Source organism: Gracilinanus agilis, chromosome 6, assembly GCF_016433145.1.
Source record: "Gracilinanus agilis isolate LMUSP501 chromosome 6, AgileGrace, whole genome shotgun sequence".
Lineage (NCBI taxonomy): Eukaryota > Metazoa > Chordata > Mammalia > Didelphimorphia > Didelphidae > Gracilinanus > Gracilinanus agilis.
The window spans coordinates 235694178-235714180 of record NC_058135.1 but is presented as its reverse complement, the minus strand read 5'-3'; the positions used below and the strand labels follow the sequence as shown (position 1 = coordinate 235714180).

The following is a 20003-nucleotide window of genomic DNA, read 5'->3' as shown; positions in this document are numbered from 1 at the left end:
ACAAATCATATTGGGAAACAAAGTCAAACTTTTTAACTCTCTGCCTCTTCTTTATCCATATCCAATTGCCAAAAACTTGAAATGGTACACATTGCTTAGAGGATTAATGCCCAATTCTTGAGCTTGGCATTCAAGGTTCTCCTTCATGTTTAGGCCTTCTCTAATTAATCATCTCTAAATAGTCTCTAAATGATCACTTGCCATTCCCTAACCAGATCCCACACATTCCTACTTTTGCTCATACTATTCCTTTCAGGTGAAACGCTCTTTATTTTTGTCATTTTTGATAGTACAATTCCTATCAGCCCTTTAAGACCTACCTTAGACAGCTTCTCTGGTTACCTTAGCCAGAAGCAGTATGGGTCTCCTCTGCCTGTCTTCCTTTGGACACTTGTCATATTCTGCCTTCTCCAACAGTTACTTGTTTCCTTCTCTACTCTGTGAACTCCTAGAGGATGGGACTAGGGTTTTGGATAAGCTGACCTACACTATGACCACAGTGGGTTAGACTTACATTCTGCTTCTTCTTCTCCTGAACTAGGGCCACATAACGCAAGGCAATCTTGGTTAGAGTTGTGGCAAGAGATGCTGCAACGAAGAAGTCCCCGTCAAGGAGAAATGCTCGAAGTGGAGGCCTGCAGGGAAAGCAATGAGGGAGCCTGAAGATGGCACAAAACAGGCCCACTAACACAACCTAAAACCCTTGGAGCAAGGCTCTCACTTCCTGTGACTCCTCTTTTTGAGACAGAAGAGAAGGAAGCTAGAGCATAGGCACTGATATTTGTGTCCAGGTTCTGCAAAATCCTCAATAATGAAATTGTGGAGCCTTTGTTTTCTTTTGACTTTTGTTATCAATTAGTTAAGTATTTATTTGCCCCTCTGAAATAGTGGAGGAGTGGGAAGAAAAGAACCTTGGAACAAATAGGCAGCATCAAACTAAACCAATTCCAAAGTTGACCAGAAACAGAGATACTGCAGAGCTTCTCATCCTGAATTTTGAGACTTCCACCTGTCCATCAAAGGGCAGGTAAAAGACTTCATCAATGGTTCTCTGGAATCATGGTTAGCCACTACTTTGGTCAGAGATCTGGTGTCTTTCCAAGGCTGAGTTTATCTTTAAAAGGTCACTACTGTATAAACTGTTCTCTTGGTTCTGCTTTCACTTCACCTAGCATCATGTCTTTTTTTTTTTTTTTTAATTCTTACCTTCTGTCTTAGAATTGATATTAAGTGTTGGTTCAAGGCAGAAGAGTGGTAAGGGATAGGCAATTGGGGTTCAGTGAATGGCCCAGGGTTATACAGCTAGGAAGTAGCCGATGCTAGAACTGAACTCGGCATTATTTCTTATGAATCTTTCCATGCTTCTCTAAAACCACTCCCTTCAACATTTCTCACAGCATAGAGGCATTACTTGTACAAGCAGACCTAGGTTAATGGACAACTCCCAAGTTTCTAGTTCTGTGTCACCACAAAAAAAAAAAAACCTACCCTAAATATTTTTGTAACTATGGGTCTTTACCTCCTTTCATCCATCCCTTTGGAAGTACAAGCTTACAGGTAATATAGATGAGCAAAGGGCGTGTATCATTTAGTGCCTTTGGGGGCATAGCTCCAGAATAGCTAACTATAGCCCACATGTGAGCCCCCTGCCTTACTTCAGACAGGGAAGGGAGGAAATGCTCCTACTGGGCTGATGGGCAGAGGGGTGGGCGATGGGAGAAATGTCCTCAGGCACACATGGAGAGGGGGAGGGGAGTAGCCCCCTTCAGTACATATGCCTTAGGTTTGCCCACATAGGGCTAGACCATTTGCAGTTCCATTATTGGTGCCTTCATTCATGCATCTTTTGTCCTACAACCTCTCCAACAGTTTCTTTGTCACCTGTGCCAAAACGGCCAGTGAGAGGTAGAATCTCAGAGGTGCATTAATTTGAATTTTTCTGACTATTAGTGATTTAGTTATTTTTTTCTGATGTCAATTTATTCCTTATTCCTTAGTAAATTGCCTATTCATAGCCTTTGATCATTAATTAATTTGGAAATGGTCTAAGTTTTAGTTTTTTTCATTTGTAAAATCAAAATAAGTTTTACTATCTGCCTCAGAATGGATGGGAGGATTAAATAAGAAATATGTGCACTTTATAAATTATATGTGAAGCATTTTAGAGCTTTTGAAGTAAAATGTAAATTAGCTACAATTAGAATTTTTTTCTGACAAACAGCACAGAAGAAATGTTATTTTCTATAACTGCATATCAACTGCAAGAGTCAAATGGATATGGAAAGATTTCAGATTATGATGATGAAAAAACTAACAAAAAAGAAACCTAAAAAGCATGCTAAAACCGAATTTCTTTTTCTTTTTTTCTTTAAATCCTAATTTCTATCAATGTTGCACAAAGGGGCTAGAGTTGATCTTAAAAGAGTAGGTTTTCAAATGGTTCAAAGAAAGGCTAGAAAAGTTTCAATGTTCTATTATTTTACAAAGGAATTAAGCTGAAGAAGGATGGGCTGCTCTCAAAAATACAATTCTAAAGATGTGAAACAGAATGACTCCCTTGAGAATGAAAATCGATAACTATGCAAAGAAACTGATGTAGCTGGAGAGGGATTAATTCAGATCTGGAAAAGACATGTACACAAGATGATTGTAGAGGCTGTTAACTAGGAATAAATGCCAAAGAGGATAAGAATCCTGGACATCAGGACTGCTAAATCTCAGAATGGACTAAGCTTGGCAATGAATGCTCAGACAGCAAAAAAAGGGTTGTTTTAAAGCTATGATGGGAGCAAGAGGAGGATCAAAGAAGGGCTAACTGCTGCTTAGGGAGTATGAGATGATGACAGGTAATGGCAAGCTGGCTGAACTACTTAACTCTCATTTTGTCTGTGCCTTTCTCAAAAGAGTATTATCTTTGGATTAAGGATTGGGGAGAAAAAAAAAGGTTAAAAAGGAGATAAAACCCAAAATGAGAGGGTCAAACAGACTCTAGCTATCCTCACTGGACTCATGCCACCTGGCTCATCAGCCTGATAGTGAGCACCATCAGTGATCTCCATAAGATACTGAAGAGGGGCACAAATGCCACCGACTTCATTGAGTCTCAGTCTGATCATGTGCACAGTGGGTTATTATAAAATCCAATGAGATGTTGCCTAAAAAGTTCTTTGTAATAAAAAACCCAAATATGTCTCTCAGAATTCTTGGTGCACAGTTGACTTGGTTACCTGTCTTCCTCCTTTTTGGTTGGTCTGGAACTGCTGAGGGCACTCTGAGTAGCATAGGTACCCATCTCAGTTACCAGTTTCTGAACTGGCCCCACATTGATTTCTTCTTCGGGCTTTAATTCACCAGCTTCTTTCTTTATTTCTGATTCCACAATTGGGATCTAAGAATCAACCAGAAACATGATTCTAGAAACAATTTTAATCATAGAAATAACAAGGTTGGAGTTCTGTTCCTCATTTTAGATGATGCTTTTATTACTTGGTCATTTCAGATATTTTAAGCTCTACTCTAAGATAGAAGTTCAATTTTTAAAGGGGACAATTTTTTTTACATGGAAGAAAAAGGTCATTTGCTATTAACTATTATTCATGCTAATATCCTCCAACTATACCCATTCCTATGTCTCTTCAGTTTACAATTTCACTTCATTTGCTTTCCTTCCATTGAAATACTAATCATAAGGAATACTTTGCCTGCCTCAAGCAAAGTCAATTTGTCCTGCTGTCATCTTCATCCTCTGAGCATTTCCTATTCACTTTATATAACAGCTTATATTTATATGGTGCTTTATGATTATAAAATGCTTTCATAGATAATAACTGATTTAATCCTAATAATTCTTTTAGGTAGTTTAAGTATTATTATTCTCATTTTATTGATAAGGAGAGAGAGTAAGGGATTTTTCTAATGTCATATAACTCATAACCAAAGGTAGCAGAATTCACAAACTTAAGATTGTTGGAGTTAGAAGAAACCTTAGAGGTCCTCTAGCCCAGCACTCTCTTTTACAGATAAGAATACTTAAGAGAAATTAGTGGCTTGCCATTGTTAAATGTGATCAGCTTAAGCCCAGGTCTTTTTTGTTTTTAACTAACTCTAGAAATCTTTCTAACACAAAATGAATATTAAACACTATTTTCCATTTTTATGGAATCCAAGAAATAAAAATTTGAAGGGATCATTGGATATTCTTTTAGTTTGTCTTATGCCATAGATGAGGAAGATGAAGTCTACAAGTTAAGAGATTTATCTAAAAGTCATACAACTAATGAAATGAAGACACGGATTTCCCAGCTCCTAGCTAAAACTATTCCATTGTGCAGGGAGCCATCAAGTTCATGACCATTGTTACACTGACATTGATACTATGTTTGGCTTTATTAAAAAGCATTTGCCTTTCCATCCTAATATATGGACTTCAGAACTCCAGTTTCTAATGGTCTGTAAATTACATATTCATTTTCTAGTATCATAACATCTGTCCTGAGAAAGGCAACATGGTGAAAAACATGGGTTTAAAGTCTTATGTCTCGCTCTGTGACCCCCTGCAAGATGAATATGGTCTCAGTTTGAAAAATCATGGCAGTTGTGTTACATCGTATTTTTACTGAATTTTGTTAAATATGTCACAATAATAGGCTGCACATATTGCATCATGGGCCATGAGTTTTCCTGCCCTGCTTAGGCCACTACTCCCTAGGACGAAAAATTACAGAGAAGATGTTGACCTGTATCAGGAGAGGGCCTTCCTTACCAGAAGCTCCCCAGACCAGTGAAATTACAGGGCCATTTTTGTTCTCTAACTTTTGCATAAGTTAGATAAAACACAGATGAATGTACAAAAGTAAAGTTTTATATCTGACAATTACTAAGCATAAACATACCTCCCCCAGGGACCTGCGGACTTCAGTCATCACACTCTGTATGTCTTCTTTGGTGCTACAATACTCCCCCAGGATCCACAATGCTCCTCGGTAAATTCTAAAGGAAGAAAAAATGGGTGTACTATGAACCTTGAGTCAGTCATTGAATTTAGTTCCAGTAACGAAGACCTCAAAAACCTCAACTTAAGATTTTCAAATTCAAAACCAAAACATAAGATGGTATGATTCTGAGGAATTGTAACTGATACTGTAAAGGCATTTGCAGATTGTATTGTTATTTGTTATTTCTTTGGAGTCTTTCCATATACCATAACATTAATAAGGAAATTATGTTTTAATTCACAATTAAGAACTAAAAATTCATTCTAAAATGTTATTAGTGCAAATGGTAAACACAGAAATAAAATTTAAACATCAAAACGTTTTCTGAAGTGAACTTCCTTTCTTTATTATTTGTGTGTTCAATGAATCTCTGGACTTCAGTTCCTCCATTTGAAAAATGAAGGGGTTGGACTAGAAGATTTCTAAGGTTCCTTATAGTTCTAAATCCTATTAAGGACAGTACTTAGGGTACTTTTAGTTCCATCATCTTATTATATTTCACCACTCCAAGAGGTAATGCTATCCTGCTTTAAAACCAAAAAAAGAATTTATTATTCTTCTGCAGTTATCCAAAAGGAATTGATTTTATGAATGGGACAGGAGATAAGGGAATGTAAAGTAACAGCTTTTAAAAAAAACTGTTAAAAATATACAGAAGGGGAGAAATCTATAATATATTTGTTTCACCTGTTAATCTGAACGAAAGAAGTATATCATCATCACAGAATTATAAAATTCACAGCTGGATGAAACTTGAGAAATAATCTATTTTACAGAAATTATGTTCATTTTTCAGAGGCAGGAACTGAAGCCAAGTCTGCCAATGTGACACATTGGCTATAGAGAATCTTCATTGACACTTTTATCATGCCTGATCAGAAAAGGAAATAGGTAAACTACAGGAGTTGGATAATATATTACAGTGTTATACGGGGAGTACTTGGCTATGATATTTTTCCTTGTCATGGAAGCAACATTTATCCACCAACATAAATAGTGACACAACGGACTAATTTTCCCTGTAGAAATTATGGATTCACTAAAAAGACCCTGGTCATTTTACTCTAAATCATTTATTTTACTCTTTATCTAAATCATTCTCTGCACTGAATTTACTATCTTCTACTTCAATTCTTAAAATCTTCAAAAAGAAAAAGATGAAATATTAAGTTATAGTTCTGTTAAGATTTTAAACCTACTTGACAGATTTAATAGCATGAAAGACTTCAAGCATTTTCTCAACAATAAGCAATCTGAGATTATCAAATCGCTGGATAGCTTCCCGGACAAACTCTAAGACATCAGCAGCTGCTGCTTCATTATTATCACTGAGAAACTCCATTAGCTAAAAAAAAAAAAAATCAACAAAAAACAGCAGTCACTGTATAGCTCAGGAAGAAAGACAGTCCAAGACAGAAGCTCAGTTTTCAAAAGAATCGGTATGCAAACATTTACTAAGCACCTTCTTGTGTATCAAGTTTGTGTTCCACAGCAGTGGGCAGACAGCTCACTAGTCTCATGTGACCGTAACCAACTCCCATCTCCAAACTCCCTTCAGTCTCTAAGACTAACACAAGATCATTCACTGTCTCCAGCCATGGCCCAGAAAAGTGATGTGATTAGCTCATGGGTAAACAGACAGTAAATGGCAGGGACAGATTTTGAATCTAGGTCTTTTGGCTCCAAAAGAAACACTTTATCAATTGAAGAAGGCAAAAGTACTCACAGCAAAGTGCTGGAGGTCTTACTTGGGTCTTTTTTCCTTAAAAGCCATTGCTCTTGACCACATGCCAATGCTGCTTCTCATTAGTGGAGAAGATCTCATAAGGATTTCATATTTTATCCTCAGAGAGATTTGCTTGACATAACTAGTGATTGCAAAATATTGTTTTTATTCATTTTACCATTTATTCTCTATAAAAGAGCGGCCAACTTACAACTCAAGTAGTCAAGAATTTCTATAATTTTATAAATGAAAATGAAATCACCTAAGGAGATAAAAATCCCAAGACATGAGAAATAAAAATTTGGAAAATCATAGATTCTTAGAGTGAATTTTCCAGATTATTGACTCAGTTTCAAGTATTAAATTTAAAAAAAAAACATCTTTTTATGGAAATGTAATTTAAAAATATGAAAGTAAATCCGTACCATTTATTACCTTTAAAATGGGATGCTGAGTACAATTCAATCATCTGCTGATAATTCAACATAATGTGGTGAAATATTATTATTAAAGAAGGAGGTTGTCCCTTCCAGTTCTAATGTTATATGGTTCCTCTGGGTGCTCTCAGGAGCCTCTCAGGACTGTCATTTCATAGCAGCATCTTAGAGAGCCTCTTGGCTCCCTGCTTACTGCTGCTTTTGTATGCTGCTCAATGTAATCTAGGAAGAGCTGAAGGCTGAGAAATCAAACTTATGGGATGATCAATAAGATTAATTGTAAAGACAATTCTTTGGGGCTTAAAGATTGCTTCCTTTTTGTGTTCTCCAGAAAGAGCACAGACATATGGTTAGTGGCAGGTACTTTCCTTGTTCCCCTTTCAAGTTTTTTAATTGTTTTGGGGTTTTTTTTTGGGCTGAATTCTAGATTGCAATCTGTGACCCCCAAAAAGCAACGTGAAAGATGTCTAATTGCTGAATCAGAGGAGTCTGACAATGTGCCCACTGGAAAAAGAATGGAGATAGCTTTCTGAGACAATAACCTACCACTGGAATGACGTTCGCAGCCATATCTGGAAACCGAACAGAGCAAGAGTGCAATGTGCGGACAAGGAGCTGCCTGTATTTGTCAGTATCTTCGTGCTCTGAAACATTATTGGTTTTAATCACTTCCTTCTTCAGGACGATCACAAGCTACAAGACCAAATATAAATAAGTTCCCAAGTCACACATAATGGTGGATGGAACAAGGGCAATTAGAACTTTCTTTTACCTCTTCGACATTTCTGGAAGACACAAGGTCCAGTGCTAATTGTAGAGTTTTCTTGCGCACTTCTAAATCTGGAGTACTCAGTACTCTCAAAATGTCCATAACCAGATCCTAGAGAGAACAACAAACTCCATTTAAGGCTTTTCTTTAAAAGAAACTTCTATGTTCATAGATCAAATATAGAAACTAAGATTTTTAGTATGTAAGCATTCTTTGTCCTTTAAAAGAACCAATATAGGTAAGTATTTTCAAAAAATTTCAAAATATTAACAGCTTTTTCACTAAAGAAGCAATGCCATATAGACAAAGGATTAGGAGTTCAGAGTAATGGCCCTGGAGACTCATCTTCCTGAATCAAATCTGGCCTCAGACACTTACAAGGTATGTGGCCCTGGGCAAGCCACTTAACCCCATTTGACTCGGTTTCCTCATCTGTAAAATGAGGCATGGAAGGAAATAGCAAACCACTCCAGTATCTCTGCCAAGAAAACCCCAGATGGGATCCTGAAGATTCAGACATGACTGAAAAAATGACTTCACAACAATTCAACAGACATGCATGCCTGTGGTTAGAAAGGAAGGCCACTTTCTACTGAAAGTGAATGATCAACTCACAACCACCAAATTGAATTGGCCACAACACTTTCATCCCTCAGGGTGTTCAACTTAGTCTAGGATTTATAATGATAGATTTTATAATTATTTAAACTTCACTTGTCTCATAGAATCTTTCATCCTCCTTCAAGACATGGCTTGATGACCCCCACCATGAAGGAGGAAGGATTCTATGAGCAGAGGTGAATTGAGTGATTACTACTACATGAAGACTATCCTGATCCCCTTAACCATGAGTACCTTCTTCCTACCAAACTGGCTTGTAGTTAATTACCTTCTATTTATTTATTCTGAATATACTTATGAACTTGTACTGTTTTGATTCATTGTATTTGTATCTCTCCAGTGCCTAGCAGGGCACTTGCATACTTAAGGTACTTAATAAATGTTTATTGATTGACTGACAATCTTTGCTGTGACTCCAAGGGACCACTGAGCCCACACCCACCTGGAGCACTCGCTCGTGAGCAGGATGCTCTTTCAGCTCTATCAAGCGATCCAGGACAATGAGTTTTACGTTGTTGTCACTCTCTTTAATAATTAAGTCAATGTAACACTGAGCAGCAGCCTAGAGAACAAAAAGACAAATGAACATACCGTGGTGACCCCCAGCTACACACACCAAAACAAGCCAGTCTGACCCCCTGGCACCAGGAGGGCCGGACAAAAGACCCTGAGCAACCAAACCAGGCCCAGAGTTTCACCCACCAGTCTCTCTCAATCATCTTGTCTGTAAATGGGCATAACAGCATCTTCTTCCAAATGAAATGATGTTTATAAAATGTATTGCAAACTTCTTTCTAAGTGCCATATGGTCTACATATTAGCTGCTGCTATAATGTGCTTTCTCACTGATCGTGGATAGGCAGCAGTAAATTAGAAGGGAAGACAGGACTGCTCTAGCAATAAGAAGTGACAGCTAACAGTCTGGGAACAAGGGTGCAAAAAGAAAAACTATGAGAAGCCAATATACAGAGACTGGCAGAAGCCCACCAGCTAGGCTCCCCTGGTATAGAGGCAGAAGGCTTTTCTAACCTCAACAGAGCCTGAACATATTCCTTGAGTGGCTGAGGCTCTAAGGGACAGACATAGCCTGGCAGAGGAAATCCTGGGCTACCCAAGTGGAAGAGGCCAAGCTTTACAGCCTTCCTTGTGCACTAGCTAGAATCCCTGGGCAAGTCACTAAATTGCCTATTTCCTCCTCTACAAAATGGGGGCAATAACACTTCTACTCCTTACCTCAAGAGTTTTTGTGAGAAGAGAGCTTTGCAAATATTCTAGTGCTACAGAAATGAAAGAGATTAGCTAAGATCATAAATCAAAACTGAAAAAGAGACTATCCCAGGCTTTAAGCCAACCAATGCAACCCTTTCTGGATTCCATCTAAGGAAAGTTTTTGAAACTATAACCACTTCTAGTAAGGAGGAATGTTGGTATACTCTGAGGACACCCTCTCTTCAAGAAAGTGGACTAATGTGGGAATATGTTTTATTTGCCTAACTTTAGTCTTTATACATTTGTCTTTATCTTTATACATTTGTTTGTGTTTTTTATTCCCCCTGGAGGTGGGAAGGAAAGAGTGGGAGAGAAACAATGCTTAAATGAAAAACTAACATAAAAAAGAAAGTGGAAAGAAGTACATCAGGTCAGGAAATGGCTCTATTAATTAACCATTAATCATTCTATCACATGAATACAAAGTGATTGTAAACACAAAATCCTTAAGACATTTCATTTTTGACCCAGCATCTTCCCAAAGACACAAATGACTTCAGTACCTTGATTGCTGTCGGGGCACTAGAGAGGGTAACCAAGGTGCCTGCAGCTTCATATTTTACTGCAGGGCTAGATGACTGCAATAAATTATAGATGCAACGAATAAAACGAGCTCTTTCTGATGGATTTGCATGGCACACCTAGAAGAAAAAACAAGAGCACAGTTTTGATAGACAGTAGTAATACTTGTTTATACAATCAGGAAATTCCCATAGGATTTGAACCTATGAAAGATCATCATTACATAGGATTTATATAAAGACAGCAGAATGGCCAACATAGTTAAAAGATTGTGGCAACTAACATACTTAGTAACTCTTAAAGAAGATATAAACACTTCTTACTTTGTACAAAGACTTTAATGCAGTATACAGGCCATTAAAAAGCAAATCTGTGTAAACACTAACATTATTTAGAACAAATAATCATCTACTAACATCTGCTTTGTAATATTGGATATTTCAGAATTTGTTTGGTTTTAAGTAAGGCACACCAATGAAAACTCCATTAGACCACCATGGTCTAGAAATTATTTTCTATTAGGCAAAGAGAAGGCTTCAAGACAGAAGGGAACTCTACTCTCAGGAAATCTTCCAGCTCCCCAAACTATCATTATGTTAATGAAAAACAGCTATTTATAGTATCTGACCCATTGTTCTCTCAATTCTATCAGTGATGGGCAAACTACAGCCTAGATCTGGCCCGAGGGGAATAGTTTGCCCATCACTGCTATAAAACAAAAGACTTTGGCAATTTAAATATGATAAATTGAAATTTGTTCCATTCTTGCATAGGTATTTTCTAAATTCTTCAGTAAGTTAGGGCTAACTAAGCCTTTCATTTTAAAATTCAAACTTAACCTTGTTCTACTTTTTACAACAATAAATTGACAAAGTTAAATTAGTAAAGTGAAGTGTTTCTGGCAAATATTTTATTCTCTTAACCAAAACGTAAACCCTAGCACAAAGCTGTTCAGAAATTAGTTTAAGGTTCCCAAAAGATTGGGTATTAAAGTCAAGAAAGTAGCCAATTTTGCAGCAATATGACAGCTTTTAAAAAATGTCAACTATTATAATTTGAATGCAGGAATAGGCAGGCTGTTTAAAATGCTTTAAATTAAGCTTTGAGAGTTTGCTTTAACACAAAATAGGTTTTCTCCCTTACCTTATAAATTAGTTCAACAATGACCAACTGAAGAATGTCCCCAAATGTTTGAACTTGATCAATGCAAGTACTTAGGTAATCCAAAGCTCGATCCTAAATGATTAAAGAAGGAATGACACAATGCCATAATTCAGAGAAAGGGCACACCATTTTAGAAAAATAATTTTTCACTTTACTCAGATTGGGATCTCAGTCATTGAAATGACAGAAAACTTATGCAGCAAATGAAATTATCTTGATTATCTTAGTGCATAAACCACAATGATAGAAACAATTTTAAAGCTTTTGGTTCAAAGCTTCATTTGAGTACAAGAGAAAAAGTATTTTACCTGGTCAGCATGGATCAACATCATAAATGCATTTCTTTTACAACTTGCATCTTTCTCATTAACCAGGAAATCATGGATGAGTTCAGGAGCATCAGGTATAAGATGTTCAAAATTCCTTTTAAGTAAAATGGTAGAAAAACAACACTAAGACTCCAGAAGAAAATCCTTCTACATTCTGTTGTTTTAGTACTAGACTCCAAGGCATTAATAGTCAGTGTACTTGCTAGGCCTCTAAATGTCTGCTCCAACTGAGTCACTAGCAGGTGCCATAAACCTATCAGAGCATCTTGCATAGGAACCACCAAATTTTTATAGCTAGAGAGAATCTCAGCAGATGATGTGATCTCCAACCACCCTAATATTACATGTAATGAGGTCCAGAGATTGGAAATAGTTTCTCCAAGGCCATATTCCTAGGAAATGGAGGCAGAATAAACACCAAAACCTCTCCTCTAGTCTGATGCTCTCTCAACTAGGCTAGCAAGCTTTGTTCATTTAAAAACTGTTCTTTAATAAAACATGTTAAAGATTTTAACAGTAAAAAATAATTTAACTAGTATTTTATCAATAGAAACTTCATGGATCATACAATCTATGAATATAATGATAAATGGATAGTACTACAGCATGCTCAATTACCTTTCATGCAATATATCTAAAACCAGTAATGAGTTAACCAAATTAAATCATAATCATAGATACAGCAGAGAAATAGGAATGATGAGAAAAAGGCCTGACCACAAAGAAAATGAAAGTCCCTATATACCTCCTCCCTCAGGGCACAAACCCTACTCTGAAATGATTTCCTCTTATTTTACACACACTATCACTCTTAAAGGGAGGCTCACAGCAAGCAAGCAAGCAAGCAAACAAGCAAAAAGTGAGAGCCTGGCAGCAAAACAAGAGGCAGAAAAATCCAAGAGCAAAGGCTATAGGATGTGAGGAGAGGGACAAACAGCTGTCTGAGTGTCACCAGAACACCCTTGTGCTACACAACAGGGCCTTAGGGAGTAACTGATAGTCAGAATACTGATGGCACCAGCTTGTGGGGGTTTTCTGTATCCAGCAGGTCCATCTAAATCTATAATACCCATAAATGACAAGAATCAAGTTAACACCCAGTTCAAGTACTTGAAGGGTTGAAGATATAGGGTTTTGTAAAATACAGCAGATAAGGCAAATGTAAGAACTGCATTATATTCTTGTGAAACAAACATCCTTCTCAGTGTGAAATGTGTGCCTATTATTAAAAACATATATTTTAAATTATATTTTTATTTCAATGCAAATAGTTTACATTTTATTTGGAGATTTTTCTCCAAATTTTATTTGTTGAGTGTTAGGAAAACTCATTTAAAAATTACTTAAGGAGGGAAGGAGACTGTACCAGGCAGGCTCTGTGTGGGCAGAGAAAGACATCTTAGACTGTCCAGTGTTCCCAGAAGCAAAGAAATGAAACATGTGTATCAGCTCCTTCCCCCACTTACTTACTCCTGTGCCTCAGCAGAAGTATGAACACACATGTACCTGTAGATGGTGTAGATGGCCAGAACAGCATTCCTCCGGACATAGCTGTGTCGATGCTCCAGGCAGGCCCGGATAGCTGGCATCAGAGGCTCCAGTAATTCTGCTTCTTTCAGTTTGCAAAGAAAACGAAGAGTGGATCCCCGAATGAACTCATTGGGGTGCTGAAGATCCTGAAACACAAATTCAAACAGCAAATACTTTTTTTAAGAAGTCTCTTTTTTAAGATTCAAAGCCTCTTTTTAAAAATTCTAAAATCACCACAGACATTTTTGGCATTTCAATATTTTGAAGGAAGAGTGTTTAAAAAAAAAAAAAAGCATTTGCTTCCATATCAAATGGAACTTGTTGGCCTTGTTTGTATTTGTTTCTTATCTGAATCAATTTATCCTTTTAATATCCATGTGTCCTTTGCATAGGATAATTTTATAAAATCTCTGTATGTGAACTGCCTCATTTTTCATTCATAATATAAACACAGGGAATCTTAGCAAAGATAAAAAAATGAATCCATTTTGGAATAAAATGAATGTTTTCATTTCACAAATGGTAACCTAGTTCTGAATATAATTTCATATTCTGCTCAAAATAAAATTTTAATAGAAACAACAACTAATTTTTTAAAAACATCCCTCAGAAATGGATGCAAAAACAGAACCCAAAATCTAGTCCTAAAACAAATATATTTACCTTTCGATAAGCATCACACACAAGGATCATCTCATGCAAAAGTCTACCATCTGGGGTTGTTTTGGGAACAATTTCCCAAAATACCAAGAGTAATTTTTTGATGGTATGATCCTGGAGAGGCAGCACAAAACGAATGATGGTCATCAGAAGTCCAGGAAGCTTTTCACCATTCAGGATCATAATGATCACTTTCTTCAAAGCCTCGGTCTTTGACTTCACATCTCCCTTTTCTGATTAAAAGCATGAGTTAAAAAAGAATGCATAAGAGTGTTAGGAAGAAAAAATTTAATGTAATAACCAAATTAAAATATCAAAAATAATCTACCAAAGCCCTAAATCTCTGTTCATTGAAAATTTCAAGCTATAAAGATCTATGACAAATAGCAAATTGGGAAAAGTCACATGAAATGAAAATACAAACCAATTATTGACAGGGCCCCCTAAAACAGTGAATGGGACTTACATTAAGAGATCTCAGCTCTAGTGCTCCAACTGTTTCACTTAAGTAAGTCTCCTCCCTCTTTGGGTCTTAGCTTTCTCATTAGTAAAATGGGAGGACTAGAATAGATGACTGCTTAGTTTCCCTTTGGTAGTGTTAACACACTGTGACTTTGGGGAGAGTTCTGTTTCAATATGGGCTAATCCTCAGTTTTCAGAAATCTGCGAAGATAATAAATTGCTGATAATCATTGCTCAGAAACTGAGACTAAATGATTAAAGAGAGCTCCATGTAGCAATATTTAATAAACTTCTCCCTTCCCCTTCCCTTAGCTATTATCCTGAACATGAGAAATTACTGGCTTCATACCATGTCCATAAAAGATTACTAATTTCTTTGTTTTTCTATAATTTATGTCTCTTTTTTTTGTCCTTGAATTTTTATTACTATTTATGAACTAGGTAAATACCTAACATGCAAATTTCCTTAAAAATCATTAGTAGCCTACTGTTTAATTTCTGAGAGAAAGATGTTGGGAAGTTCTCTCACTTAGACCAAGTCTAGGCTTGCCTTTGCCATGTTCTGCTCTTGAGGATCAAGAACAAAAAACTGCCCCTGCCAAACACAGAAATTGAATTCTGATGATCTACCTCCCTCTCCAAGTCTTTTCTTCAGGATATCCACAGAATTATGGGATCAGAGCTAGAGAGCTGGAAAGAATCTCAGACACCATCTACATTTCTCTAGCTGAAATCATCCTTGTATGACATGATTGTGAGGCCCTTCACCTTCCATGTCTGATGCATTTTCCAGTCTATCTTTCCAAAAATGTGGCCTTCAGACTTGCATATAATATTCGAGATGTGCTCTGACATTGGGATTGTCATCTCCACAGCCCAATAAGGTCCAAGAGAGAATTCATTTTTTTTGGTTGCTATATCATCCCGATGACATGTTAAGTAAAATCTACTTGAGTCCATTAAAATCCTCAATTCCTTTCATATGAACTAGAGTCTAGCTATGTTCCTCCCCTATATCTTATGCCAGGGAAACCAATTTTTTCAAGCCCAAGAGTAAAACTTTATTCCCCCTATTTAAATTTCAGTAGATTCAACTCATGATTCCACCTGGACAAGGTTTTTCTGAATCCTGACTCTCTCATCCAGTGAACTTTCTATTCCTCTATGTCACTTGAAAATCCTGTAAACATATCATTTATGTGTTTATCCAAGTCATTATTAAAGATATTAAACAAATAGCAGGGGCCATTTTACCCTCTGAATCCAAGAATAGCAAAATCTGTTTAGTGCATTATCTCTCTCTCTACCTGTTGAAGGCAATTTCAGAAGAAAAAGACTGTCTCCCCATTAGTCACCTGTAGTCTGTCTTTTCCAAACTGGAGATCATTTTGCTGCTGTCATCTATCACTAACCAATCTCCCAGTCCCATCTTCTTCAATACACCACTTTTACAAATAGAATTCTTAAAAAATACCTTTCTGCCAACCTTCACCTTTCTTACCAACTTTAGCTCATTCAGAGTATCAATGCTTCTAACACAATTCTTAAAAGATTTTGTCACATTTTTATTGTTAAATTTTTTTGTATTCAATATGTCCAAAGAAGAATTTATTATTGTTCCCCCAAAACCCACCCCTTTTCTGAACTTCCCTGTTATTTTTTTTAAACCCTCACTTTCCATCTTAGTATTAATTCTAAGATAGAACAGCAGCAAGGGCTGGCAATTGGGGCTAAGTGACTTGCCCAAGGTCACACAGCTAGGAAGTAACTGAGGCCATATCTGAACTCAGGGCTTGTTTCCTATTCTTGTTGCAGGTATCTCCAATCTGTCTCCAATTTTCTAGACAGTAAGATTTGAAACTTTGATGTCATCTTCAACTCCCCTTTCTCATTTTAACATATTATAACTTTATACCCACTATCAATTATCACTTCTTAAAAAGAGATGACCTCTAAAAATCAAGGCTGCATTTTGTGGAAGGAGAAAGGGAGTAAGCATTTATGTAGCTCCTACTTTGTGCCATGCACCGTGGACTAACTAAGGATATTATGAGTATTTCAATGAACAGTCCATTTCTTATGTTCTCTTTGCATTATTTAGATGAATCTTCATATCTTATTTTCAAATTTCAATCCAATTTTAAAAAATATTTGCTAAGTGCCTGATATATGCAAAATACTATGCAGATGCTGGAAATTTAAAGAGAGAAGATATGCAAAGTCTTAGTATAATATTAGTTTTCATTTTTATATGACATTTTATAAGACATTTGTAGAATGTTTAGAAAGATGTTTACCAATCTATTCATGCATGGCTTTCTCAACATAAAAACTTTGGACTACAATACCCTACAATAACCTTTCTTTTAAGTCATTTCTTAGTGTGGTGGTGATCCTGGGTTCGCAAAGGCTATGTCAACAGGGTTCAAGTTCTCGTTCACCAAAAAGAAAAGGTTTGAAAATCAAATTTTCTAATGCTTTTTGTCATTAGAAGATCAGCTTGGCTAGGGTTCAGAAAAGCACACCTCCAGAAACTTAGCCAAGATGTAATGAATTTTTTCACCTACAGCAATTCGTGAAGACTGTACACTAAATTCTAGAAAGGAGGATTCTGAAGTATGTTGATAATGGGAATCCCCACAAAGATGAAATCCCAGGTCTCTTATACTTGAATAAAATAAAAATCCACTATTTCCAATTTAATTAGCTTCATCAACAAATATATGCCAATCTCCAACTTAAGATTTCCCATCCCTCACTTACCGAGGTCATTTTTTAAGATAATTTCAGATGGTGGTTCTGAATCCATCGGTACGTTAATTAACGTATAGCATACATTTTCCGCAGCCGTCATGGTGTTTGGTTATGGGTACTCCACAGTATAAATATTTTTGATGATAAATATCAAAAATTCTAGAATATAAGATAAAACTTATTAAAAACTGTTTCAATTTGCCAATACACATGATTCTAGTACTGGCAAATAAAATATACTCAGCTCTGTTTAATAACTTTAAAATAGTCTAAGACTGCCTGGGAATAGCATCGCATGCCTGTGAATTCTGCTACTGGAGAAATTGAGGCAGATAGATTGCTTAAGTTGAGAAATTTTGAAGTTCAGTGGAGCAAATGTCAAATAGGGATCTGCATGAAGTTTGGTACCAATATCATGAACCTTTGCGAGGGAAGGGGGAGCTACTGGGCTGCCTAAGGAGGGAGGCAAACTATTCCAGGTTGGAAAAGGAACAAAATCAAAACTTCTGTGCTGATTTGTGCTGAGATTAGCCTGTGAATGGCCACTGTACTTCCAGCCTGGCCAAGAACAAGAGATTTGGCCTCTCAATTTTTGACAATAATCCTAATCTAAGATTTTGATAATAGTCCTAATCCATTCCATCTAAGAAATTACCATGGAGTCACTTAAACATGCATCACACATATGGGTACAGTTTTGTACCCTAAGTATATTGGGTATTTCTCTAAGAGAAAAAAGAGAAACAGTTTCTGACCATTCTTAACTCTGATACATACTGTCTATGTGACCCTTACAGCACTCCTCTAGAGACTTGAGCCTACGCAGCAGAGAAGGGGCCAATTAGCTTTGATAGGAGAAATTTCAAAACATTTAAAAAAAAAAATCACAAGTCCAGTTTCTATCTCCCATCTTGCCCCAATAAAATTTAAGATTTGGGAGGCCAATTATGATACATATTGTAATAGCTAAAAGTTGAATGCTGGACTTGAGGCTTAGGAGAGACCTGTACTTCCATTCCCTATGCTCTGGTTCCTACATTTACAAGACTCAGTTTCTTCGTCTATAAAATAGGGAAAATTTTTCTTCTATCTACTACACTTTTATTTTACCTACTACTGGATAGTTTTGAGGCAATTTCAGAGTACTATAGAAACAAGGGATAATTTTTATTAATAATACATAGCATGTTTAGAGCTCCAACAAGCATTTACTAAGCGCCTGCTGTAAGCCAGTGTACTAAGCACTGGGGATATGAAGAAAGGCAAAGACACCTCCTACCCTTAAGGAGTCTAATGCCCAGTGCATGAAGAGCCTGTGTGCAGAGACACTGGCGAAATGAAGGAGGGGCAAGGAAAGGCCATCTGCACAAGGTGAGATTTGGGCTGAGACCAGAGGGAAGCCAAGACGAAGAGACGAAGTAGGAGAGCATTCCGGGAGGAGGGGGTTGAGGTGGAGGCAGCCTGGGAAAATACTCGGGGTCTGGAGACGGAATCAGGGATGAACAGGTAAAAGCGAAGTAGAAGGTGGGAGGGGTGACTCAGGGCCAAGAGGGCCCCTAGGGCGGCCCGGCCTGAGCCTCTCCTCTCCGAGCTCTGAGGGCCGCCGGAGCCCACGGCAGATGGGGAAGGCCGCAGGTCGAGCCCCGGCTTCCCAGACGGTGTCAGTCCATCCGGAGTGGGGGTGGGGGTCAAAGGCTGAGTCTCAGTCCACGGCCCCCGCCCCGGCCTGGGGAGACGGCTCGAGGACGAGGCCGGGAAGGCCCAGCGACGCGACCACTCCTGAAGGCCGCCCTCCCGCCCTCTCACAACCGATTAGAGCGGCCGGACCTCAGGGTGCTTCGGCCCCGACCCCAGCCCCTTCTTGACCCCCGCCCGCTACCTGGTTCCGGGCGGTGACTGCGGCAGCCGCGACGGCTCCTCAGAATCCCGGGCTGACGTGGAAACGGACAAGACAGAAATCACCGAGCGTCTACGGAGGCTCGGAGAGGACACGCCTCCTCCGCAGCGCAGCTTCGCGATCCACGTCCTCGGCCCTGCCTCTAAGCCCAACCCGCTCAAGCCGATTGGCGAAACGGCTGGAGCTTTCCAGGAACCCGCCCTCTGCTAGACGACAGTACGTTCCCGTGAGCGCTCTACTTAGGAGGGCAGGGTTCTGCTCCGACCCGCCCCGGCCGCAGGGAGCTCCTACTCAGCTCAGTGCAATTCAGCCGAGCTCGGTGCAGAATAGTGTTCTGGGCGCGGGAGAGAGACCCACAGCTGAGCCGGGACTAATGACAATTATAATAAAATGTAAACCTAATATATCACGAATTTACCACATAATATAGTGAATACATCGCATACAACAAATATCATAATAAATATAAATAACGTAACATAAATAGCGAGCCATTTCTTGACACCATATAAATGTTCTGTCCTTATGAATTTTGCGCTCTAATTAGAAACGGCAACCTCTGACCGATTATATAAGGGCGGCAACTCCTACGTCTCTGCAGGATGAAATCCTTCGGCTCCAAAGTGGCTCATTCACAAAACCTTTCCCCATCTCCCCAGCCAGAAGTGAGCTCTCCCTCTATCTAGGTAACCTGCTTTATGTATTTAACGCACCCTAACTTCTATTTGCTATTGATATCCAAGTCTGCTGCTTCCCCGCTGCTAGACAATGAACTCTTCGGAAGACAGAGAAGGTGCCCTTCCTGGCAATCGATCTGGTAAACAATCACTTCCGACATGCCGGGCATTGCACTAGGCATTGGGCAGAAG

The 20003-nt window shown here is 38.1% G+C and overlaps 1 protein-coding gene across 1 annotated transcript in view; it reads right to left on the bottom strand.

Annotated features, from left to right (window-relative positions):
• COPB1 (COPI coat complex subunit beta 1) overlaps positions 1 to 19152 on the bottom strand; it is a 28803-nt gene extending 9651 nt beyond the window's left edge. The window contains exons 1-14 of the mRNA XM_044682291.1: positions 19117 to 19152; positions 17247 to 17396; positions 14025 to 14254; positions 13338 to 13507; positions 11811 to 11925; positions 11482 to 11574; positions 10320 to 10457; positions 8990 to 9109; positions 7930 to 8037; positions 7704 to 7850; positions 6194 to 6339; positions 4893 to 4989; positions 3228 to 3388; positions 515 to 635 (exon numbers count right to left, since the gene is read on the bottom strand). Coding sequence (XP_044538226.1) covers positions 515 to 635; positions 3228 to 3388; positions 4893 to 4989; positions 6194 to 6339; positions 7704 to 7850; positions 7930 to 8037; positions 8990 to 9109; positions 10320 to 10457; positions 11482 to 11574; positions 11811 to 11925; positions 13338 to 13507; positions 14025 to 14254; positions 17247 to 17337 — 1737 coding nt within the window. The 5' untranslated portion in view covers positions 17338 to 17396; positions 19117 to 19152. The remainder of the gene's footprint in view (positions 1 to 514; positions 636 to 3227; positions 3389 to 4892; positions 4990 to 6193; positions 6340 to 7703; positions 7851 to 7929; positions 8038 to 8989; positions 9110 to 10319; positions 10458 to 11481; positions 11575 to 11810; positions 11926 to 13337; positions 13508 to 14024; positions 14255 to 17246; positions 17397 to 19116) is intronic.
• Between the last annotated feature and the right edge of the window lie 851 nt (positions 19153 to 20003).